The sequence below is a fragment of the Equus caballus genome, chromosome 20 (genome assembly GCF_041296265.1).
Source record: "Equus caballus isolate H_3958 breed thoroughbred chromosome 20, TB-T2T, whole genome shotgun sequence".
Lineage (NCBI taxonomy): Eukaryota > Metazoa > Chordata > Mammalia > Perissodactyla > Equidae > Equus > Equus caballus.
In genome coordinates, this window is record NC_091703.1 from 49,171,298 (window position 1) to 49,198,092 (window position 26,795).

General features: G+C 43.6%; 1 protein-coding gene across 1 annotated transcript in view; it reads right to left on the reverse strand.

Moving 5' to 3' along the window:
• Positions 1 to 26,795, reverse strand: part of TNFRSF21 (TNF receptor superfamily member 21) — a 66,419-nt gene that overhangs the window by 19,245 nt on the left and 20,379 nt on the right. Inside the window, exons 2-4 of the mRNA XM_001502707.7 lie at positions 24,377 to 25,028; positions 22,058 to 22,552; positions 2,364 to 2,629 (exon numbers count right to left, since the gene is read on the reverse strand). Coding sequence (XP_001502757.3) covers positions 2,364 to 2,629; positions 22,058 to 22,552; positions 24,377 to 25,028 — 1,413 coding nt within the window. The remainder of the gene's footprint in view (positions 1 to 2,363; positions 2,630 to 22,057; positions 22,553 to 24,376; positions 25,029 to 26,795) is intronic.

Below are 26,795 nucleotides of genomic sequence, written 5' to 3' on the forward strand. Positions count from 1 at the left end.
AGCACCCATGACAGCGCCTGGAATAAGGAGGTGCTCACTAAATATTCAGGGAACTCAATGGAACCATGAGCGAAACATACAAAAGTCATTTGTTACAGTCAATATCCCACCATCACTACCACCTTCAAAATGGAAGTACCTGAAGACTAGGACCACATTCTAAGTGACTGCTGAGTGTACACAGAGAAATAAGACGGCCTTGCAGAAACGAGAAATGAAAGTTTAAGAATTTTGGCAAATTTGAGCCAACATCACAAACCTTCAGTCAGTCCAACCAAGGAAGAACAGATTGTCACATAAACCAGTCTGCTCTCCCCAGATTAGAACAAGGATGGCTCCCTCGCTCAGCACAGAAAAACAAACTTCTACCTATCCTTTCTCTTGTGCCCTTTCAGCTTTGTCATTTTAAAAAATATTTTAGGGGTGGGCCCGGTGGCTCACCAGTTAAGTGTGCACGTTCCACTTCTCGGCGGCCTGAGGTTCGCCGGTTCGGATCCTGGGTGCAGACATGGCACCGCTTGGCATGCCATGCTGTGGTAGGTGTCCCACATAGAAAAAAGTAGAGGAAGATGGGCACGGATGTTAGCTCAGGGCCAGGCTTCCTCAGCAAAAAGAGGGGGAGGGGCAGTAGTTAGCTCAGGGCTAATCTTGCTCAAAAAAAAAAAAAAAAGAAAATTTTAATCCCCAAAAGTAATATGTTGTCATTCTTGCAGGAACCATCAAGGAGATGCACTGACTTATTCTCCAGTATCTAAATCCTTCTTCAAGTCTGCTGCTTGCCTGTCCAGTTCTTTCCTTAAAGCCAACATCCCAAGGAAGCACAATCATGTTTGGCTCTGGGCTCCCTTTTTTGAACCACAGCCATTCTATTTAATTTGGGAATAAACATCTCCCTTTCCTTCCCCAAAATCCAGCTACGTAAAGCCTGGTTTTAGTTGTGAACTATACTTACAGAGATTGTTTCTCAGAAAATCACAAGAAACTGGTGTGTGCCTTTGAATGTTTACCACCGCAGCTATTAGTAAATATTTTTTCTGAAATTCCACATTTTAAAGAAGTTTAAAAAAAATGTGCCAGGAGCTTTAAAGACTACCTTCAGAGATGATTAGTGCCCACAGATTTTCATCCAGTCGCTTAGATAAAAGATCCGCCTGATAAATGTCTACTTCAATAGTGAAGAAACACTACACTGTTAGCATAAAAAGATAAAAGCATTTGGACTTCTTAAATATACAGAACTGAGGTCCCTTGCTATACAAAATTTGGTGCACAATGATAGAGAATTGGAATTGATGGGGGAAAAATCTCTCCCTAGCTCTTTTAGGCAATGAATTTAGACCACTGGAAAATAACACAGGCAGAATGGTCTTTTAAATTTTAAGTGGGTTTTATCAAGACTCAGTGGCAGCATTTTCTTCACTATTGGAATATGTTGCAAAACTTTAATCGAAGGCATTGAGAAATAGGATTCAATACCCAAATTTGTACCTAATTCATGGCCTTCCAGGGAAGCATATTATGATTAAGGAAGGGCTAAGTAAAATGAGTTACATCACAGTCATAAGTACCATTTATAGAACACTTTCAATTGTCAAGCATTTTATATACTTTATTCCTAGTCTGTCTTAATCCTATAAAGTTGGCTTCCAAACGAGACAACAGAAGCAGAGAAAGCTGAAGTGACTTACCTTAGTCATCCAGCTAGTGAGTGTCAGAGCCAAGATTCAAATCCAGTGCTGCCTGGCTCCAAAGCCAGGGCTCATTGACCAGAGACTATAAATAAACCACACCGCTGGGTCCCTCGGTTCCCACCTGATGTACGGATTGAACGGGCCCACGGAGGAGGACCCATCCTGTACCCACTGCGGCCAGCACCACCTGCATCCTCAGGAGGTAAGAGTGGGCCTCCCCAAGCCACATCACAGAAAACGCCCTCTGGAGTGGGGAGGGTATAGGAAAAAAAGCATTTCCTCTTGGTTTTGTTCAAAGTGTGTTACGCAACAAGGAGAAGATCTGGCTGCACAGTCTGATGCTGGAACCGACCACAGATACAATGATTCTCAACTTTGACTGCACATTAGAGTCACCTGGAGAGCTTTTAAAAATACTGATTCCTAGTCCTCCTCCTAGAGATTCTGATTTGCCTGATCTACAGTGGAGTCCAAGTATTAGAATCTTTTAAAAGTTCTCTAGACGATTCTAATGGACAACCACTGAGAACCACCACCCTAGAAGGTGTGTGTGTCTGTATGAACCTAAACACCTAATATCAGTTATTTTTCCTTGTTCCATATACCCGGTAAAATCTGAATCACAGGGACCAAAAGGTTAGTGGGAAAGACAGATGACCCGGGCTGCATTACCTGGGCTGTATCTTCCATCAGTCCACGAATCTTCTCCACAACATCGTTGCGCCGATGTTGGCGCAGGGCACTAATCAACTGGGCGAGGCTGGCCTCAGGCCCCCGGATGGTCCAGTGCTGCAGAGCTGCGTAGGCCCGCTCGTGGTCCGCTGTGTACCCGTTGGAGAAAGCGGCCACCTCCCTCTCGCTGGCATTGCACAGAAACTGATAGATGTCCTTCCACTGGCTTCCCACTTGGGCTGCTACAAGCTTCAGGATGTCAATACCTAAACCAGAGAGAAAATAAAATAAAAAACAAACACAGGCATGTGAGGGAAACCTTTATATGAAGCTGATCTGTTTTAATGAACTAAAGGGAGGATTTTTTCCCATTGCTGTACATCAAAGGAATGCATCGCCTCCTCTAAGCACTTGGCACGTGCAGCCCAACCTGGGGACCAGTTAGGTACCGTCCTTCAAATTTCACTTCCCAAATGTGGAACCAGAAGGAGGAGCTATCTGGAAGCATAATAAATCACCCCAAAAGATGTTTTGAAAGCCAAATCCAAACAAGGTAATCAGAGTGATTTCCTTTGATTCTGCTAAAAACAGCTAAAACCAAGTAAACTAAGAGGCTCCCAGACTAAAAAAGTGGTGACTTCACGAAATCTAGAAAAACATAAGCCACAGTTTAAAACCACAGTGGAGTTTATCCAGTGCTGTCTGGGTAAAGGGTGTTCAGATTCTGGCAATGGTGTCCTTTATGTCAAGTGACAATGTACCCAGTTGTTCCAGCCCGGTGGAGACATTCCTTAAGAACTTCTGACTTCTTGTACTCTAACTTCTATGCTCAACAAGAAATTTTCTGATTCAGCCTCCTAAGTTGACTTGCACAGTCATAATGACAACAACAGCCAAAATGATCGTATAATAACAATAGCTATTATCTTCCAGGTATTATGTTAAGGCATTAGCTCATTGAACATCTTTATAAACCATTAACATTCCAATTACACAGGTAAGAAAAAACACTTAGAAAAGTTAGGCAATTTTCCCAATAACACAAAGGTAGGTGGGTTGGGTATTGAACCCAACTCACCAGATAATGTATACATGGTCATTCTGGCCTATAAGTCACTTGTAAACTTGGTCGGCGTGGGTCTACAGTTCCCAGATATGACGAATGCAAGGTGAAACGCCAAAGTCAAATCTCAGAATCTGCAAACTCAGGACAGGCACCTGGTGCTGACCCTCTGTGAGGGGAGGCTGGCCCTGAGCAGCACGCTTTCGTGTCTTTCCTCTTTACAGCACCTTCCCTTTGCAATCACACTTTGGCTTTGCCCAAATTTATACATGGGCTGCATAGATAACCTCTCAGTAAGGGCTCGGCTTGTTTACCACAGTAGGTGGGTGAGTCGTCCGAGTCAATATCATGTCTCTGAATGAGCTCACCCTCATCCGCCCCGATAGCAGAGTTATCATCACTAACATGTCTTGAAAACATTTACTACTCAAAAAAAAAAATAATAAGATAAAGTTTCTAAGCGTAGAAAGGAAAAGAGAATAAAAGGAGCTTACCATTAAGGTCAATTGATTTTTTCAATTAACTAGAGGTTAACCAGGAAAAAAAAAAAATCTTTTTTGCTCCAATCAGCTGTTGGGGTAAATATTTATTTAAAAAATGAGTTTTCAATTTTTGCCCAAGAGCAAATACAATTCCAGAAGTTTCTTTGAAAATGGAGGACTCCGTGGTTCTTCCATCTAAATCATTACTCTGCCATGCAATGCTCTTGAGGCAGAGGATTGGGAAGACGGCATACACATGTTGAGTCAACCCCCTGAAAAGGGTTTTTGAAAAGTAAATTCCTAGTTGAAGGCTGCCTTCTCGTCAACTGCAGAAGTAGAATGCCACAAATCGAGACACTACTGTACTTCTCATGCTATTTTCCCTGGCAGTGTGAAATAGACTTGAACCAGTTGCTTTTCAGTTTTCACAGCAATGTTTGGCCAGATACAGAGCTTTTGATTTCAAGCAAAACAGACTCCTTGGAAAACCCATGTCCTAATTAAATCCCCATAGGTAACTTAAAGGAGCAAGTGGGCTCTTTGTGGTTGACGAGGTGGATTCTTCCAAACACTAAAAGGCTTGTTAGTCCCTGAATCTTCATTTAGGTCAATTTGACTACGGCTCACAGTGTCTTGCACAAAAACATGACTGCGTTTTCTTGTACGTGGGACCTTTGCTTAAATCTTCATAACGCCAATGACAGTGTGGCTTTGGGCAAACCACTAACTGTCATGTCCATTTCCTCATTTGTACAGTGGAGATACTCGCTAAGGTCCCTGGGGATGAGCTGATTAACATTTTCTATAGAGTTGGTCTATTTTTGGAAGGACCCCATCATTACAAATGCTCCATATACTGGGCACTAAAACTTAAGACTAAATGCATTTCTGATGCAAATACACAGCCTTTAAAGAGTAATTACAGAGTTTAAAAGGCTTAAGCTCAACAACAGCTCCTTCTTCCAAAACCCAGTGTTTATACTTTTTTTTTTGAGCCACAAAATAAAGAAAAAAAAGGAAAACACAAAGAATGGATACAATGAGATTTTCCTTCAACTCAAATCGACTGGACACTAAATGTAAGCCTATGAATCAGGTTTCATCTTATTCTTTTACTATGAAAACATGGAGGTCACGCCTGTGAAGCAGCCTGGGTCAGCAATGCTCCTCACCACTGTCCCCTCCCGTTCTGGAGGTGATAAGTCTAACTATGGTGGAGACAACGGCTCCCTTTGGAGATATCAGCCTCCCAGCCTAGCACTTGGTCACAAAATCCCAACAGGAGAAGGGGAGATCAGCCTGACCTAGCCCATCAGTTTGTCACGCCTTCTCCACCTACCATAGCCACCACAGGGAAAAGAAAACCCTGCAGAATGGAAAGAGTATTTACTGAGCAGCCACTGCGTATTACTGTGTTTGCTGGATGGATAACCCTTATGAGATTTTACGACAGAAAGACTTTATCACCAAGAAAATGAAGTAACACGGATGAAACATAAAATTTGATGGGCTTGAAAGAAAAAGTTTTAGGCAAAACTAAATACAACTATAGAGAAAAACAATAAGATGATTAAACCAAATTGAGACAGTTACCTCTGGGTGGGAGAAGGGGAACATTATTAGGTGCCCAGAAGGGACTTCAAAAGTATCACAAGTTCTATTTCCTAAGCTGGATGGTGGATGGTGGTGAGGAAACGGGTCTTCTTTTCATTTTTTTACTTTATTCGATATTTATTTTATTATTCCTTTTTAAATTATATATATATATATATTTAAAACCACATATGACAGGTATTTATATATACACATACTTTTATGTGAGATATATATAATTTTTTTAAGTGTTTTTAATTTTATTGCTGAGGAATCTCGTGTAGAAAGGTTGGTGACCAGGTCAAGGTGGCCCAGCTGGTTAGCGATACCTGTTATGATTAATAGGGAAGGTGGTATCGTAGAGGAGCATTATTATTCACTGCAATTATGCTCCTCGGCATGCCCATCTAGACTACAGGTGAATGCACTGGGGGCTGGCCATGGTGTGTGTGCTTCCTCCTGGCCTGTTAGCACTGAGCAAGCAGAAGTTAGAAAGTTTTCTCTGGGGCTAGGCAAGTTTAGTTCTTTTCTTTAAAACTGTGGTACCCTTTAAAAAAAAAAAAAAGAGGTCAGTAAGCTTTTTCTGTAAAGGGCAACAATAAATATTTTAGGCTTTGAGTACCATACGGTCTCTGTCGCAACTCCTCAACTCTATTGCAATGTGAAAGCAGCCAGAGACAATACGAATGATGGCGGCTGTGTCCTAACTCAAACTCTACTTACAAAAACAGGCTGTGGGCCGGATCCACCAACCCCTGAGACTATAGCAATTTAAAGACACCTAGGAAAAAATTTTTTAATGCAATAAAGAGACCTAGACTACCAAATGGCATCTAAATTTAGAAAAGCATTTTGTTAAAAGAAAACACACTCAAATAATGAAAGTTCCCATCCCAATTAACCTCAACGTGAAGTGATAGTAAGTGAAATAGAGATCAACTCTCTGCTCGGCAGGGCGCCCTGGTCATCTGCCCCATCAGAGTCCGAGGATATCTGTTGAACTGATCTGAATTGTTTGGCTGAACGGGACGCCAAGTCTCTTTTTTCTTAGGTTGAAAAGCAACATAACCTTCAATCAACTGAAGGGTTGACAGAGACAGAGGTGTGGAGCTTAACTCTGCTTTTCCTATGATGTCAGGTCCAGAAGCTCTGGGGAACAGGCTCAGGGTTCCAAAGAACCCAAGCCCTATAAACCAGAGGCTGTACTTGCCAGGAGCTGGGTGTGAGAAGGTGGCCCTGGCCCCAGGGAAATGCTTGTAAAATTTTAAGGTGCAGGCAGTAGAAAGATTACGAACTCTGCAATCACAAGATATAGTTTCAAACTCCATAACTTGTTGGTTGTTGTGAGCTTAGCACGACCTCTAAGATTTCAGTGTCCACATCAATAAAACGAAAATACCACCTCTTATTTCAAAGTGTGGGTAAGGAGATTTATGGGGATCAAATATTAAAACCGTAAAGGACAGCACCTCGGTGCACGTTGGTCCTCCTTCCTTTGTCCCCTCCATTTCTGCATGGACAAGAGTCCTTGGAGCAATGTACCCAAAAGGTTGGAGGAGTTTGGCACAGATACAGGTTTTAGCACCAGGATTATAGGTGCTGAGCCATGAAGCCAAGCACCAGAATTGTTTGTGCCAGAAAGGGTACCCTCGCACAGGAGGGGCACCATCCACAGAGACAAATGTGAAAGGAAAAATGCTGCTGCCACCCCGGCCACATGCAGGGTGTCACAACAGTAGTCAGTGGGCTCTTCCGGGTGAGCTGACACGGCCCAGATCCGCCACAAGGGAGCTCGAGAATAAAGGCACAAGGCGATCAACTGGGTTATTATGGAAGAAATGGCATTTTCCAGTGCATCATGAAACCCTCAATTAGATATTACCTGGGTGACAACCCTAATTTGAGGCTCGTCTTTTTTTCGAAGCTCAATGTCAACTCCAGTATGCAATAAAGAGTTCCTCCCCTTGTAATAAAAACTTGAATTGACATTTATAGTCAGAAATGGTCTTAAAGCTCTTTCCTTTTGTAGATAAATACTGAAATGAGTGCCATCATTAATAACACATATTAAAGCCTTTCCTGGAAGAGGTATGAAGGACAGTGATGAGAGAGTTGGAGGAACAAAGGCCGTCTGTAACCCACAACACAGCACTCTGCATCTCATGCTGGACAACCAGGTTGTGTACCAATCGTGGGCATCAAAGAGATGAATGCGTTTATCAGCTCTTTCATGGTAGCGAATGCTCATTATTTAAAAGACAAGTATTCCCACCGCATCTCTCAAACTTGTTAAACGTAATGTCCATTTTCATTATTGTTCTAGAAAGAGAAGCAGAGGCACAAATAAGGAGAAAATTGCCATGGAGGCAATTAATACACAACCTCCTCCCAGGACAGCTGACTCCACTTATCCCTGTGCTGGTTTCTCTACACACACACAGCAGTCTGACTTTCACACACATGGAAAACAGGAGACGTGAGCTCACGACTACTTCCCTTCTACCGCCACATGGATCCCCGCTCCCCCAAGACACGCTCTTCATTGGCACATGCTGTGACCTGAGGCCTGCGGACAGCAGACACAAGGGCAAAGATGGACACGACCCATACCATGTATGCCCAGAGCAATGTATGTCAAGTTCAGAAATTTGAATAAAAACCTGGTTTTAGCATTCCCAGTGTCAATGTTCTTCCCTGTACAATGGGCATGTCCTCGGAGATGACTTTTCTGACCACTTTCTGCCTAAGCCCCACGTCTGCTTTGATCCCCAGCACCTCCCGGATCTAGCACATAACAGGAATATAATGAATCTTTGAATGAATCAGACTCATTTTTGTCATCCTCCCCTTTCCAGAATCCCCCTCACATTTATCATCTCATTAGCCTCTATAACTTAAGCCACTGAGAACCTGAGTGGCCACCTGCCATCACTCTCGCTGTGTGGCCCTGCCAGATCTCCAGTCCCTGTACTAATGAGAAGGAAGGCCCACGGTGTGGTCACCCATGGGTGGAACCCGGGCTTCCTGGCACAGGAACCCCATTCTTGTGCAACAGCCTGTGCCCTCTTCACATTGAGGGTGGTCCACCCTGTCCACGTCACTGGCCAGAGCTCAGGAGGAGGAAAGGTCTCCCAGATTGCCCCACTCCCGCAGAATCCTCTTGCACAGACAACCTGTCAAGGCTGTGGTCTGCCTGGCCTGATAACAGAGTGAAGTGCTCCTAAAAGCCACGGACCTACATGAACATGTGTTTTGTGGTAACCAGTATATCATAGCATGGTTACAAAATGGTCCATCAACAGGGATCACTCCCGAGGCATCAAACAAGAAATTGCTCTATCGGGGCTGGGCACTTGGTATGTCCTGAGTTATCATAAGCTCAGATGAACTTCAGGGGCAACTAAAAACCACCGTGCAAAGGTCTCGTGATGCTAACGGACAGACTGTTTACCGGGGACAAACTCTCTTGCAGCTGTCGACAATTTTCCAGATGGAAGAGATATCACTGATGCTATGACGAAAACGAATGACCTTTGATTTCACGCCACAAAGGAAAAGAAAAAACACAAAACCCAAACTGCCTCCTTCTTCCTTGTCTTAGTCTCAGTTTGAAGCTGTTCCTTTATTCATTCAACAAAAATGGACTGAGCACTTACTCGGCACCAGACACTTAGTCTAGGCACTGGGGCATGGCAGTGAACAAGGCGAAACAAAATCCCGCCTCATGGACATGGCCTTCTATTGGAGGACACGGGAAGTTATTAATATTTAGTGCATTACACAGCGAGGAACTCTGAGAAAAATAGAGCTGGGAAAAGGGATGGAGGGGGTAGGGCTGCAATTTTAGATATGGGGCCTTCTCCCCCATAGGTAAGAGAAGGCCTCACTGAGGCTGAACATTTCAATCAAGAGCTAAAGGGTAAGGGAGCAAGCCAGGCAGACATCTTGGGGGAGTTCCAGGCAGAGGGAACAGCAGGTGCGAAGGAAGGAAGAGTATTGGTGCGTACAGCAGGAGGAGGGAGCTGGTGTGGCTGGAGCCAGTGAGCAAGCGGGAGAGTGGAAGGTGTCATAGGCTGGGCAATGGTGGGGAGGGGAATACAGATCACACCAGGCCTTTAGGCTGCCTGTCCATACACGATGAAAAGTCACTGGAGATTTTAAACAGAGGAATGACATGATCCGATCTACATTTGAACAGGATCATTGTGGCTGTTGTGTCAAGAATAAACTGAAGGGGGCACAGGCAGAAGTGGAGCAACCAGTTAAAGGCCACAGCAGTAATCCAGGAGGGAGGCAATAGTGGTTTAGGCCAGAGTGGTAGTAGTGAAAACAACAGGAAATGGTCAACTTCCGCACATATTTTGAAAGTAGACCTGATGAGATTTGCTAATGGATCGAATACAGGGTGAGAAAGAAGGAAAGGAGTCAAGGATGACTCTAAGGCGTTGCTCTGAGCAACTCAAAGACTGGAGGAGCCACCTTCTGCAGCGGGTCATCGATAGGGAAGTATGGTTTGGGATTCAGTTCTAGGCATCTTAAATTCGAGCAGACACCTGGGTCTGCCAAGCAGGCAGGAGGACATTAGCATGTTGAGTTCAGGGGTAAAATCCAGGCTGGACATACGCACTTGAGAATTACCAGCAGACAGATGGTATTTAAAGCCCCGGGTCAGCAAGGGAGGGAGAGTGTACAGGTGGAAAGGAGGTGCCCGGCCTGAGCCCTGGGGATCTCCACTGTTTGGAGTTCGGGCTCAAGAAGAGGAACTAGCCAAGGAGATGGAGAAGGAACAGCCGGAGGTGGGAAGAGAACTAGGAGAGGAGAAAGTCCTGGAGGCCGTGGGAAGGAAGTGTCTCGAGGAGAAGGCAACGAAGAGTGCCAAATGCTGCCAATAGACCCAAGAGAGGAAAGCTGAGAACCGAACATCGCGGTAGAATCGTGTTGTCAGACTATATCAAAAAGAGACAACACTGTGGCTAAAATATTGTCACATTTCACTGATTCTAAGACATGTGAATGCATATTTCAATCAGTGTCTTTTCATAGCTTGCCTGCAGTGAGTTTTTTTCCTTAGTGGTATATAAAAGTATATCTCATAATTGGCAGTCTTCAATTTCATGAAATATAGTCAAAGTTATTATTTTTAATTGAAACGTGAACCCAACTATTTTTTAAAGTTCGACATACCATCATCAAACCCAGCATGTCCAAGCTGTACATACCCTGCGTTGTTAATGACCAACTACTCAGGAAGAACGAAATAGAATTCTAGAAATTCCTCCTCCTCGGCAAAATCTGCTTACATAATACCTGACCAGGCTGATTCTAGGACACTAATTTTTAAGGATTTTTTTTTTTTTCTATTTGTATTTTAGCCCTATGTGGGGAAAATGCTGATTTGTTTTACAATATCCCAAATAGTTTAAATTCAAAAGCTATTCGTTAGGTAAGTTATAGAATAAAATATACATTTTTTCAAAAAATGCCTTCCCCAAACATCCCAAATAGTTTAAATTCAAAAGCTATTCGTTAGGTAAGTTATAGAATAAAATATACATTTTTTCAAAAAATGCCTTCCCCCTAAAGCTTAGAGGAAGAAGTCATCAGTGGGTGGCCTCGGGAGGACAGTAGCCTCTGACTCCAGAGGGCAAAGGCCACATCTGCAGCCACCTTGTCTCCTGTCACTTTGGGCATGAGATAATGCCTTTCAGGCTATCGCGATAAGAGGCTTCTCTCCCGCAGCAGTTCCGTGTGCTGTATAATCTCAGACGCCCTCAGAGGTTCAACAGAAAGGTGTCATCTGCTGGCAATGGCATTACTGGAAGCAAAGGTGGAAAAGACAGGGAGTGGGGTTGGGGGTGGAGACAGCCGCCCATTCCTGGCCCTGGAAAGTGCCCTGGGACAGAGCGCTAGGACGCAGCGGCCTCTTAAACGGAATCATCTGCTCCTTTCAACCAGGCTTCCTGGTGTTTACACTGCCAAGTGTACTTCCCATAGGAAATCTGGGCTGACAGACAGGACGGCTGTCTGGAATTCTGAGGCAAGGAGACTTCTGGCAGAGGAAGGAAGGCTTCCATGGCTGCTGCTGTCTGGTGCTGAGAAAACCAAGTTCACAGCTGTGAGTTCAGATTAGTAGGACTCCACCACCTCTGACTTATTTGAACCAGACTTTATTTTTTAAAACAGCCCTCGGAGCCTTCAGCTATTGGGTATCTGGCTTTAGAATTTTCCCTTTTCAAGCAATCTTTTTTTTTTTCAAGGAAGATTAGCCCTGAGCTAACTGCTGCCAATCCTCCTCTTTTTGCTGAGGAAGACTGACCCTGAGCTAACATCCATGCCCATCTTCCTCTACTTTATACGTGGGATGCCTACCACAGCATGGCTTGCCAAGCGGTGCCATGTCCACACCCGGGATCTGAACCAGCAAACACCAGGCTGCCGAGAAGCGGAACATGTGAACTTAACCGCTGTGCCAGCGGGCCAGCCCCCTTTTCAAGCAATCTTAAAAAGAAAAGTGAAAAGTAAAAACTTGGAGTAATCTCTACAGAGGAAAACTCTTCATCAATGACAATTTTGTAGTTATATTTCAGAACAAGCTGGGTTTTGCGAAGGGAAGTAAATTTTTCTTTTTTTTTCAGATTTTATTTTTTTCCTTTTGTTCCCCAAAGCTCCCCAGTTCAGAGCCGTATATTCTTAGTTGTGGGTCCTTCTAGTTGTGGCATGTGGGACACCGCCTCAGCATGGCTTGATAAACAGTGTCATGTCCACACCAAGGATTCGAACTGACGAAACACTGGGCCGCCTGCAGCAGAGCGCGAGAAATTAACCACTCGGCCATGGGGCCAGCCCTGAACATTTTTCTTGACTGAGCATGGTAAAAAAAAAAAAAAAAAATCAACCACAGAAATCTAGAAATTTCTAGCATCAGGTAAGTGATGGGAAATCCAAATGCTAAGAATCAAAGGGCAGTGTCTGTAATGAGGCTGACGCATGAGTTAAAACCCGGCACTGCCACTCTCTAGCTATGTGACCTTGGGCAAGTTACTCTCTACCTTAGTTTCCCCTCCCCATCTGTAAAATGATAATGAGAGTGGCCTACCTCAGAGAGTTATGAAAATTAAGTGAATATTTATAAAATGCTTAGAACAGGATATGGCACTGAGTAAGCACGATATAATTCTTTGTTAAAGTAGACAATGAAAACTTAATGGCAGCAAAAACCTTAACAAGCTTAAAAAAATTGATCTGTAGTCACAGTTTATGTCATCATTGCAGTCCCAAATCACCTCCTGATCTGGCCTATATCAGCAGTCACAACCATCTCCTTACCTCACTTTAGCAAAAATGAAGTGGAGAAGTACTTCTTATCGAAATCCTAACACATTTCATTTATCCTTCATTTCTGAACACTGCCTATGGTGGTTTTAATAATTCAGAGGGAAGGTTTTAAGTCATTCATGAAACCTGACTGAAGAATATACTGACAGTATTCAAACACATCCAGGGCACCGCTTCCAGTTACTCAACATCCATCAGCTAACCAACCACTGCAACCCCGGGGAAATACTTATATAAGAAACGCAACCACAGTTCCACTCCTACAGTTCGACTGCATCTTACTGTCACCCTGGAATGAGGATGAAGTCTGCAGAGTTGGAAATCTGGGAGCTGCATTTCCTTTACAACCCCCAATACAGACCAATTCTCCCACACCTGACCACTCCTAAAGGAGGAACAGAATTCAGGAAGAAGGGAAACCTTTTTTCTGAGCCTATTGTTGGGACTCATAAGGATCTAGAACCAAGAATGGAGTTGTTACTGAGGAAAACCTAAAGACAACAGATGGATGAGAAGGGAGGCATTTTCGCTTGTTTGCTAGGTAAGGTGGGAGGAGTTATGCAAATAAAAAACACATACCAGAAACTCAAGGTCTAAATATAGCTCAGTTCAAGGACACAAAAGTTTACTAAGCAAATCAATGGCCAAAGGGCTAAGTCCTCTTGCTCTCCCAACCCAAGCTTCCAGCATCCTCACAGGCAAATGGCCTCTCCATAATCTCATTCACCAAACCAGAGTAGTTGTTTTCAAACCATGACATCCTCTGCACTGAGCAGAACCCTGCAGTCCTTTGACCAGAAAGGCAATGTGTGAAATATAGAGGGCACCTTCCAGGAGTCAGGAGACCCAGGCTCTGGCCTCCCCTCTGGCCCATTGGGCATGCGACCCTGGACAAGTCACCGTTGTTCCCTGGGCCTTGGTTTTAGCTTCTGTGTAAAGTGAGAAGATTAGACTAAATGAGTCTCTTCTAACTCTGACTTTCACACACACACACACACACACACACGCATGCACACATACCAATTCCCCATGATCTCCATTGCTCTCCAACTTGAAATTTTCCCAAAATAAAACTAAAACAAGCACTCCTTATGTTACTAAAGCCTAGTAGCCTAGCCTCGTCCTAGGACAGTGCCTGGAACTTGGCGTTCAACTACATACAACTCAATGAAAAATAACAGAAATCAAACAGTTTAATAATGAGTTATTTCTGAAATTTCCTAATATTTCTTTTGCCTCAGGATCCCTTAAAGGTGAACTTGGTTATAAACTTCCCCCATGATTTCAGAGCAGGATAGCACAGTGCATACAGGAAATGTTTACTTCATATATTATATTCTCCTGCTTCAGGCCGAGCACAACTAATTCAGAATTGGCAGGTCGACCATTGAGTTTCTCTTTAGGAAAATAACTCAACATATGGACAACAACTCTCAAACAGAAGATAATACAGCAAAAAGCAGAACAAAGAGGGAGGAATATGTAACTAAATCAAGAAGATAGTTCCTCTCTAATCTAATATCTCTCATAGCATTTTTCCCCAAAGAAATTCATGGTCATCATGGCTAAAGATAAACCCTGTGGCCAAGAGCTTCATCTGGGCCTCTGAGGGGCCCCCAGGGCACTTAGCCTCTTATCTGCAGGTGGAACCAGATTTGGACATTGCCTTTCTGGAAGTGAAATCAATTATTTCTATAACCCTAGCCTTCCAATATTATATAAGGGACATTGTTCCTCACCCTAAGGATCACTTTCAGATTATCTTGTAAAATCTTAAGCACTTTGTGACTTACAAAGATGTGCAGATCTGTGCTAAACATATAATTTAAGAACTTTTACTGGGGAGAGTAATAGTCACATTAATGAGCTATGATAAGAATATTTGAAAGTTAAAGAGAGTTGCAGTGTAGCAAAAGCCTCAACCTATTTATGACCATTTAGCTGAACTGCGAGGGGTTTTCTGCCAGCACACACGTATCCCAGAGGCTGGCTGCTCTTCAAGGTGAGTTTGAGCTGCTGACCTCCTGTCACCAGTATGAGAGTTGAGCAGCTTTTCCAAAGCAGGTAAAGCACTTTCCAGATGTGCCTTGTGACCAACACAAAGTGTTCTCAAGAATTCTGTTTGTGGCTGGGGCTTCCTGGCCCACAAGAGGACACCAAGGTTTCCCTCAGCGTAATATTCAGAAATGGATGAAAGCTGTGGACAGGGCTTCTCAACTCCCTGCAATCAAGACTGCACTTTTGAAGGGACTGAAAAACCCAAAACGTTAGTTCTGTAATAACTGCTCCATCTCTACCACACTAGAAAAAAGTCTCACGTTCTCCCAAAAAGCAAGCAGAGTTACTGCACACTCTCTTGTCCTCCCTAATCGTGTCCTGATTTAAGTGGAAATTTTTGCTGCCCTGACCTTACTCTATTATAAGCGTGTTGTAGCGAGCACACAGGCCTTCTTTGGCATCAGTTAGGATTCAGCGTGGCTCTTATCTCTGACTAGCAACACACTGTACTCCACTCTACAGCACATCACAGGACCAGTCAGGGCAGTGGTTCCTTGGGAGACATCAGTGTGACGGTAGGTACACTTGGTTATGACAGTCACATTGATCAAATCTGGTGACCCTCCTGTGATGAGTTCGATTGTCCTCATTTTACAAACCAAGTTGAGATACAAAGAGAGAAAGTATTTTGCCCAGGATCATCTAGCCCTTTAGTAGCAGAGCCAGACGTGGACTTCAACTTTCCTAGCCCTATGTTATGTCTGCCCACAGCTTCTCCTTTGTACTCCAACCTGTGAGGAGTGAGCCCAATCCTCTGCTCAACCATCACATACTTGTTAAAAGGACGGCATTTCAGACATCCTTATATGGGTAGCGGAACCTGCATCCCTCCCAGCTCTCCTCAAATAGCACTATCTGAGCTCTGAACCAGGAAGACATTTGGACTCAATTACTCTCAGCTTCTCTATAAGGAAAGCAGGGGTGGACCTGGAGTCTAAAGCCAGATGTGGGGCCGGCCTGGTGGCACAGCGGTTAAGTGCACACGTTCAGCTTCAGCGGCCCGGGGTTCGCCGGTTCGGATCCCAGGTGCGGACATGGCACCACTTGGCAAGCCATGCTGTGGTAGGCATCCCATGTATAAAGTAGAGGAAGATGGGCATGGATGTTAGGTCAGGGTCAGTCTTCCTCAGCAAAAAGAGGAGGATTGGCAGCAGTTAGCTCAGGGCTAATCTTCCTCAAAAAATAAATAAAAAATAAAGCCAGGTAGGTGTGTCTACTACTCCTCTTGGCCCCTCTCTCCACTCAGAGTATATCAGTTCCCTGAGCAAACAAAGGACAGGAGGAGAGATTGGAACCCAAGCTATCCTTTCTTCCTCCACAGCTCCTGTCTGTCTAAGAGAGAAGTCGTAGCAAGAACACAGCAGGTATACCTGTGAGGTGGACCCACAAGGTAAGATTGAGCTCTCCTGGGAAAAGCTGTCTCTCTTAGGAAACAGAGAGAGCATGGAGCAATTTTTAAGAGAAAAGACAAGGATACCTGCCACCTTTTCCTCGCTCCCACACATATCAGATGGTCCTGCTTTGTTACTCATCCCTTCAGGAGACTGGGAAGCAGTTACTGCTAAAAGTAAGGTGCTAGAACTGCTGGAATTTGAGAAAGTCTCTAAGAAGAACCAGACTGCTTACCCAAGCTGTGCAAGCCACCAGGAGGCAAGAGACGAGAAGCTGCTAAGAGATGACGGCTCTATGCTATAGATCAGGGGCTGGCAAACTATGGCCTGTTTTTGCAAATAAAGTTTTACTGGAACACAGCCATGCCCATCTTTACCCGTTTTCTATGGCTGCTTTCATACTACCAAAGCAGACTTGAGTAGGTGCAACACAGAGCATATAATGCTCAAAGCCTACAATATTTCCTAGTTTGCTGACCCCTGGTATAGACAGTTTAGAGAAAAAGCCAATAAGGAATCTTGGTGAATTATCTATGAGGCTTTCTGCCCAGTTGAGAGGGCACTGCCTACAACAGCAGATCAATTAACTACTAAGGAATCATACCTGGTATGGAGGGAAAACCGTGTTTCTAAGAAGCTCTTTTAAAGTGGTAGTTTTGACACTACGTAAGTACCATCGCACGTATTTTTAACAAGACTCATTATGGTCATTATTTCTGCGAGTGAATCAGGAAACAGACCAAGAGATTACCAGAGAGGACGGAGATGATGATGACAGTAGTGAGGATGGTGTGTCATCTCTTATCATCCTCATCCTCACACCAGCACTTATGGACTGCTAGCCATGTGCTCAGCAAAGTACTAAGCACTGGGCACATTCACCTACTTAATATTCACAACAAACTATGTGTTATTATTATTCCCGTTTTACACATGAGCAAAATGAGGCACAGAGTGGTTAAATAACGTGCCCTTGATCACACAGCTAGTAAGTGGAACTCAACTCCAGAGTCTTTCCTCTTAACTGCATTTTATAACACTTTTTTTCTAACCTTATAAACAGAGCCCCAGGGAAATTAAAGGTCTTAAACTGAGATGATGAGGGAATGGCAATCTAGAATTTTAGAGCCTAAGTTTACCAACGCAATTTCTAGGCTATGGTGCTACTTCCCCCAAAAGTCCGTGCCTGCATTGCCTCCCTCGCTCCCACCTCTGACCCAAGCAGATGACTCCCACAAGCTTCTCTGCTTAAGGCCACCAGCAAGCAAGGCTCATCCACTTCCACTCCGGTGAAACACAAACACCTAAGCATTTACAAAGGGGCCTCGGCCTTGGAATTAGCGGGTTTCTTTCTCTCTTCGCATCACTCTGCTCTCCAGCGTCCTTGGGCCAAACTATTCTACTTTAAAGAAGCAAATCAGATGGGAGAAGACCAGCAATCTTTTTGTAGCCAGTTTTTGCATATTTTAAAGCAGTGCTGTCATAAAAACCTCCTTTAGCTCTGAGAAATCATTCTACTTGGTATCTATGGCAATTTAGTACAAAGAACCCAGCTTAAGATCTTTATGTTTAAATCCCTAGCACCACATATCGTTGTTAGTCCAAAGGAAAGAAACCAATCATTCAACGGCTTGAAAACAATCTAACCTTGAAAAAAGTTTACTTCCTGGGTGCTCTACACCTGTGCTATCCAAGAGAACTTTCTATGATGGAAATGTTCCACACCTGTCCTGTCCAACATGGTAACTACTAGCCACGTGCGGCTGTTAGGCACTTGAGCTGTGGGTGGTGCAACTGAGGAAATGAATTGTTCATTTTAGTTTTAAATTAATTAAAAAGCTCATGTAGCTACCATATGGGCCGGCTCAGCTCTAGACCACCCCTCCTTGGGCCCTGGGCTATGGTCCAGGCATAGGGGATAAACAACAAGACTCAGTGTCTGCTCTCTAGGAACTTATAAGCAATGTGGGGAGAGAAACCACATACCCACAAACAGCTAACCAGTGACAGACAATAAGAGCGAAAGGGATTAAGAAATAACATCTTAGAATCTAGTTCTACAGGAGACATTTGCCCTTTCACCGCTGCAGGTACAAAACAGTCTGCTTGAGAGAGTGCCCCAGCTGTTTTCACAATCCCTTTTGCGGTCAATTTAAAGAAGACGCTGTCTTTCTATGTCATGTGCTGTAAGTAACTACACGGGAAGGGATTACTGTCCTGTCCCAGTCAACTGCTTACTCTCCCTAAGGCACAGGACTAAGAACGTGCTCATCAGAACTAAGTGCAGTTCAAACAAGATAAATCCAATTCGTTTGCCTCTCACCCTTTTTTCCCTTATTTTTCTTCATAGCCTAAGTCTCAAAAAAAAAAAAGGGGGGGAATATGACTAAAGAGAGAGACTGCTGATTTTCTGCTCTCTTTATAACCTTGCAGAGTCTCCTCCACTAGTAATTTCAGGGCAATTTCCACTCCTCATCTGCTTTTCAAGCTCCGCGCCTCCCCCCGCCCCCCCCCCCCCCAACCCCAGGGCAACAGATTGCTGGGAACCCAACTTCACACCTTTTGCAAATAGTTAAAGAGAAGGGAGAATCAAGGATGGAAGGCGGAAGACAGAGAGAAGTGGGGCAGGGAGAGGAGAGTAAGAAGAGAAGGAAAGTGTTTTGAGACCATTTAGACTTGCTCAGTGCCACGTATGGCCAGTTGTGTACAGACTAACTTTCACTATCTTTACTTTTAGGCTTTTTGTGACAAAACAGATCAAAGAAAAAATACTGTTTTCCCTGTAACCTCTCAATTAATGTGAACCTGCATTAATCTTAATTTTAAATTAAACTGAACATTGTGGACTCCTACTTACCCCATTATGTTGGGGTGACACTTCATAAAGAAATAGTTTTTAAAAAGGACAAGACCACAACAAATTAAGCATTAACAATAGACTGACATCTTGATGACACTTGGACCTCGTAATAAACTCTTAAATAAATTTCTGTGTATAAAATTTCCGAAGGGACTTCCAATTCCTGTTGCTGAAGTAAGACATATTGCAAAAAACCACAGTACAGTCCCAATCTACCAAACGTAAATTTGCTCTGACTTCAGAAAGGAAGGAAGCTTACAAAATGCCACAGCACCCTTAATCTTCCATCCTCCTGGCGACATAAGGTCTCATCTCGTGTTTCTAACAGTAGGATTCCGTGAAAGTCAGACAACAGTTTTGTAGAGTTCAACTTTAAAAGTCCTAAGTCCATGGTTAGCAGAGAAGGGTGAGCAGAGCCAAATAAAGAAGAGGCTCTTGGTGACAAGAAAGATGAGAACCAATGGCCTAGCTTCAAAGTGCTGAGGGTCTATGCGGCATTCGTGGGCACAGCATGGTCTGCTTAAGGCGGGCAGGGGTAAGTGAGCTCTTACACAACGTCTTAGAGAGGACACGCAGAGCTAGGCATTTTTATCCCCACTCTCATCGTCAGGAGGAATTCAGCGTGAAATGGACAAGGCCCAAAACAAGATCTTATTATACAGGATTATCTGCTGCCCAGCACTCACTGCAAATCAGATCAACAAGGTATTGTTTCTACAGGCCTCTCTGAGCACCTGGAATGGTTTTTATTAAACAGAACCTCTCTTTGTAATGGAATTGTACCTGGTGGTACCTTTGAGAAGAGCAATTTGGAAAGAAGAGGTCTTCCTTAGAAAAACACCTTAAATATAAGTATCCCAATGCAAAAATCTGGGGGAAAAGGTTAAATTATTAAAAGAGATAGCTGCACCTGAATGAGACTACTGTGATTTATTTGGAAAAGCATATTACTGCGTTCACAGAACGTATGGTCAGGTTTTGTAGAGATTTGGCACTTCCATTCTTTTTATGAAATAGGATATTAAGGACACAGGCACAGCAGCTGACAAAGTTAGCAGGGTCGCAGGAATGTCTAAGGTCATTGTGTTAAATTGCTTTCTGCTCCTGGGGCAGTTTTGCTTCTATAACTCACTGTGTTTGCAAGAATTCTGAAAACGACACTGACAAATACAGTTTAGAAATATAGCTGACCACAATCTAATCCATAAATGCAACTACCAAAGGAACGAAGTTGCTACTTTGATAAAGTGAATAATGAGAGGACAGTTTCAAATATTTACATAGTCCAGCAGGACGCTCACGTTGTTTTTACTAATTAGATATATTAGAACAAGTGTTCTGATTGGCCACTTAAAGGGCAATTGAATGAATAGCTGATCCCAGACCAGAGGAAAAAAATATGCTATCTACCAATGGCCTTACCGGGTCAACTGACAACACTGGAATATGAACAGTAAATTAAAATATTATATTCACATTAAATTTATTGAGGTTGAAAACTGTACTATGTTTTTGTTAAGAGAATATCCTTACTGTTAGGAAATATTCACTGAAGTATCTAGGCGTAAGGGTCCATGATACAGTTCAGAAAAATTATTTTATGTATCTCATCAAACTGGAAGAAACAATGTTGTCATTTTGGTATATTTCCTTTCAATCTTTATTCTAAAGTTTTAAGAGAATTGGGATTATATCACATAAAGTATGTAGCTTGGGTTCTTTTCTTTTCTTTAACCTAGTATAAACATTTTCCTAGGTCATAGGTAAAAAAAAATTCATAAAACCTTCAATGTCAACATAATATTCCATTGTATGGGTATGCCATAATTTACTTAGTCATTTCCCTAAAACTGGCCCTTTGATTATTTCCAATTTCATTTATTACACATAACATTGAGTTAAAAGTTTAAGATCTTTGTGCTTAAATTTCTTTTTAGGTATTTCTGGTTTATATCTTTATGATAAATTCACAAAAATAGAATTCCTGGGCGAAAGGGTATAAACATTTAAGACTCAAGATAAAAAGGCCAAACTGCTTTTCCGCAAGTTAGGCTTATATCTTTGTCTTTAAGTAGAAAGAAGGTACCTGAATGGGATCTTCAAAACTTCAGGCTGAAATCTCATGTAGGGTTTAAAGAAAGAGAAGTTACTGCCTCGGTCTGAAGACTGCCGTCTTCGGATCAAACTTAGCTGCTGGGACGAGTTCTATAAGCTATTTTTTGTCTTCAAAAGAGGAAAAACCACAATATTCCAGACTGTGTCAACACACACAGACTGGGTAAAAGATGCAGGGCCCAGCCTCAGATGGTCACCAACATGCTAAGCTGTGGGTGTCTATAATCCAAAAGACCTTCCTATCTTCCTGACAGAAATGGGATCCTAAAAACCTAAGGAAGGCAAAAGTAAACGTGAGAAAAGTGACAGGAATCTAACAGCAAAATTCATATTCAAAAAGGCAAACTGAAGACAAGTTGTTATTTCCCGCTCTGTTCTCTTAGCGGCCCCACAGTGTAGAACAAGCAAGGGCTCCCCCCGTCAGGAGCCGTGGAGTCAGTCCGACGCATCCTGAACAAACAACCAGCCTGGGTCAACACAGCCAAAGCTCTCCGAACTCCATCTCCTCATTTGTTCAACGACAAAGTGGAACAAAGTCCCTCACCGTCACTCTCGGGTTTCTTATCCTACAACATTCTCCTATAAATGTGCCAGAGGAAGAAAGGGGCAAAGTGGTTATTCTCTCTGAGTGTATTATGTCAAATGCCGAGCACCTTATGTTTCATGACACAACGTGATCAAACAGCGCTTGGTATACAAAAGAGCTTCCAGAAACTGCATTTCCCATTCCTTCAGACAACCGGGCCCAGGGAAGGAGAGGCAGGAGGATCCGAAAGCAAGGAGAGAAGAAGGCTCACCATGGCCATTGCAGTAGTAGATCCATTTCTCCCGGTTCTGCGTCGGGGTCACGGATTTCTTCAGCCCTGCCTTTTCCACGATGGCGCTGGGATCCTGCCGCGGCCCCTTTTTCAGAGTCCTCGAGCTTTTCCGGATACTGCACACCACTATCACCACAAGCACCAGCAGCAGGAAAAGCACGATCATCCAGGGCAAATGCTCATTGATGTCAAAATGCTTGTGCAGGTTCTGTCTGGGATGGCCCCTCTTGGGGCCTTTGATGGGCGTGCTGGACTTCTCGCCCCCAGTGGCTTCCATGGATGGCAGCAGCTTCAGGATGTGTCTGTGGTGGGGGCCTTGCTGGTGGTTGACTACCTGGAGGTTTGGGAGAGTCTTGTTCACGCCTTCCTCCCCCCTCACTGAGCTTGTGTTGTCAGGGACTGTCCCTTCCTGGATGTCACTCGGTACCTTTGGTCTAACAGAGGCAGAAGAGTTGGATTCTGTTGAGTTCATGCCTAGAAAAAAGAGTAAGGAGGGGGGAAGAGCTTTTCTATATTTGGGGATCTATATATTCCCTCCTCTTCCTGGTCATCTCCAAACCAGGCCAGATAAAGAAGAGATGACCTTTGGAGCCTGAGAATGAATTATAGTGCATATTTTCATAAAGACCCTAACAGCACCTTTATACGGAAGGTAAAAACTAACTGAACAGGTAAACTCACTTCCTCATGCCAGAACCAAGGGCATCGCTTGGGGATCCAACATCTGAGTTTCATAGCAGCTTCTCCTGTGTTTCACATACTGAGCGGACACGTATGTTCACAGCTTTAAGTCAACTCTTAATTGTACTGACTATTCAGAGAACTAGTTCAAATTTAATTCCTTGGACCTTTAATTCCTCTATTCCTCCTCTCCCACCTTTTGACTATTTCATGATGCAATGGGAAAACTCAGACTACGACTGAGATAAAGAAAAGAGTTCAGGGGCCGGCCCCGCGGCTGAGTGGTTAAGTTCACGTGCTCCGCTTCAGCGGCCCAGGGTTTCACGGGTTCGGATCTTGGGCGCAGACCTAGCACCACTCATCAGGGCATGCTGAGGTGGCATCCCACATAGCAAAACTAGAAGGACCTGCAACCAGAATATACAGCTATGTACTAGGGGGCTTTGGGGAGAAAAAGGAAGAAAAAAAAAAAAGATTGGCAACAGATGTTAGCTCAGGTGCCAATCTTAAAAAAAACGAAAAGAGTTCAAACTCAAATCCATGTTTAACCAGTAGAAGGTTTGGTGAAACAAGTCAGTGAATAAAATAGCGCAAGACTTACTTAGTATCTGCTATTACTAGATAAACAAAATTTGGGCTGGCAGCTTAGTGGACTTCTTTCAGAGAAGCTTCCACAAGTAGTCTTCATTAACAAGCATGAGAGCCAGGGATTCTGAGTTCCAAGAGACAGGACCTGGCCTGTTTCAGGCCCTGAGAAGGCCTGGACAGGTCATCTGAGCCTGTTTGTTCATTTCAAAATGGCGGTTCTGAGAAGGCCCTCCTTACTGGGTTACCATGAAGGTCAAGCGAAATCACACACAATTAGGCTAGAAAGCACAACTCAAGTCAGCTATCATCTCAACAAAATTAAATTAAATAGGAAGGGATTTGAAAATAAAGGCTAAATTTTATATTCTGTCTGAAGTTTAAAATGAATTCTGAGGGAAACTGGGGTACTTGATGAAAGGCATAAAGTTAAAATCATTCGAAAAAACAAACATTATTTTCCAGATGTGAACGCTAGTTATCGTCAATGTGATACAAATTTGCTTATTTCCTGAGATTCTTTCTGTCCCCTTCTTTGCCCCACTTAGATCCAATATTCATCCCTCCCATGCAGATGGCATGTTATTTTCTCCCTTTCTCCCTCCTTCTGTCCTTCCGGCTGTGTCCACCCAGGATGGACTCCATGTTGGAAAACTTAATCTGGAAGGGACCTTAAACATCTAAATCACTCATTTATTTGACATGTCTGAAACCAGGGCCTGAAGAAATTCCGTGACTTACATAAGGCCACATGCTGTCCTTGTTTATTTCGGTTCTTATTTTCTAGCTTGATGTGATCCAGTTTGTAGATATTTGATCCCCTCAATTTCTATTCTAAGTCTATATGTTTCTAACAGGTCCAAAGAAGCTACATTTAATTAGTCACAAAACGCAAGCCCCTTCTTTAAGGGGTGACTTTGGGATATACAAAATAAAGAAAACATCTTTGGTATAAGCCCAGTCTTGGTCACTTCCCTGGGCTCAAAGCTGTCCTCAAATAAATAACTCATGAAGTTAAGTTACTTAAGTTACCTTTGGGAACATAAGTGGAGGAGGGGACTCCATAGGATTCCGTGTGCTCAGGGCGTGAAAAGATGGCTATGCCAGGGGAAGGTGGGGTTGTGCTGGAGAAGGATGGGAGTGCGCCACAGACGTTGTCTGCCTCCTTGGTCCCCGGCTTGATGACCACCAGGTTCTGACTCAGACAGTCTGTGTATGCTTTGCATTTCATCACACTAGAAGGCACATCGGAGAAGGTACCCCGAGCACACTGCTTACACCGCACGTCCTCGGTCTCCGTCCCTTTCTTCCGCACACCCCAACCCACAGGACACACTGTATGGGGGACGCAGGTACCATTAGACTGGAACATGCCAGGTGGGCAAGTGCATTCTCGGTCAGTCAAGGCAGCACAAGGTAATTTCTCAACCATTGGCCATGGGCATGGCTGACTACAGTCATGGCATTTCTCTATGCCATTCTCATGCCTGGTAAAGGTCCCCACGGGGCAACTGCTGCAGACGCGCAGGCTTGTATTGGTACAGTGCTCAGACACATAGGTTCCTGCTGGACACTTGTCACAGGTTAGCACCTGGCCGGTGGCACGGTCAACGTGGTGGTATTTGCCAATGAGATTTGGGGCCTTCTGTTCTGGCTGAGCTGTGGTGGTGCTAAGGAATCCAAGCTGAAAGAAATAAAAGGGGAGGGGAAGGAACAAAATGAGAAGGTGTGATATAGGAACAGAAGAGAAGAAAAGGATGGAATGGAACAATCCCAACACCGCCATCATCATTCCTATTAAAGACCTGAGCAGTGCTGTATCCTCTTAACACCGCTCCTGCAACACAATACAAAGAGAGAGGCAAAGACTCTGCTTCCATCCTAGGGCCTGATCTACTGGCTGGGAAGCTTTGGTTTTGTTGCCTGACCTTTGATTCAGCTTCCTTTTTCTCCATCTGTAAAATAAAGCTGACAAGTCTTCTCAAAAAAATCAATTGAGAATATGAACGTGAAAGCCCTTTGTAGCTCATATTAAAAATGCTATCTAGAAGTCAAAATCTTAACGCAAGAGGAAAATGACTTGCTGAATAGTTGTCTTCCTTTCCATGACTCAAACGTCAAGTTGGCATTTCTTGACACCACGACAAAGCCACTGAGAAGCAAGATGGCATATGTTCAGGCTGCTACTTTCACAGCACCAAATTACCCAGTTGGAGTTAACCAATAGACATGGCACAATTTTTCCAAAGGTTTTGTCTATGCAAAGCCAAACATGTTTTGTTTGTTTCTGTTTATTTTTGCAAAACAGAGGCAGGCCTGGGTCGGCCCAGTGGCACAGCGGTTAAGTCCACACCTTCCGCTTCGGTGGCCCAGGGTTCGCTGGTTCTGATCCTGGGTGCAGACATGGCACCGCTCAGCAAGTCATGCTGTGGCAGGCGTCCCACATATAAAGTAGAGGAAGATGGGCACAGATGTTATCTCAAGGTCAGTCTTCCTCAGTAAAAAGAAGAAGACTGGCAGCAGATGTTAGCTCAGGGCTAATCTTCCTCAAAACAAAAACAAAAACAGGGGTGGGCCCTTGGCATTCTTAACATGCTTTAAACAACAGTTGACGTTTTTAGGACATCCTGCTTGTTCAGCCTCTGAAGGCCATGGTCACTGGATCATGGAGCTGATGCCGTTTAGAAGCTCAAGCACAAAGCTGTGCCCAGCAAGGACTCAATACACATATAAATTTAATGCATAGAACAGAAGCTTCACCCAGCTAGACAGGATTTTATAGTAGCTTCCAGAATGAAAATTTGGGAGCAAGGAAATTATACTTATGGTACTAAATTTGGAGGTCCTTGGCGGGGGTGGGAGGCGCATTTAAGAATGAACATTAAAAGGAAGCTTTTCTGCAATAATAGAGATTGACAGGTTCCAACAAGAAAGTTTCCACTGTCCTCGACAAAATGAGAAAGGTTATGTGTCAAGAAAATAATGGCTTCCTCAAACTACCAGCTACTGACCAGGGCAAAATTCCTTCCAACTTTGCTGCTATACCAGTAACTGAGAGAAGAAAGCAAGAATACTTCATAGGTGATCAGAGTTCCTATCTTCTTAGCACTTTGAAAGGTAACCCAAGATTCAATTCTTCTCCATCCCATAATCTAACTATTTGAACCAAAAGTATCTCGAGACCCCCTTACCCTATCCCAGAGCTGCCTCCAATTAAATGACAATATTGGAAACAAATCTTCAGCTTATGAGAATATCTTTTCTTTACTCTGAGACCAAAAATGATGGCGGTTGATTTTCTTGGTTAAGAAGCTCAACTTCATCTTGGATTCTGAAGGAAAGGAATCTCCTGGTTGATAACGGTAAATTCTGTAATATCTTCCCTTTTTACTTCTGGCTTTCTTTCCTTTTCTTGGTCCTTCTATTTGCAAAACCAGTCCCAGCCACCCTC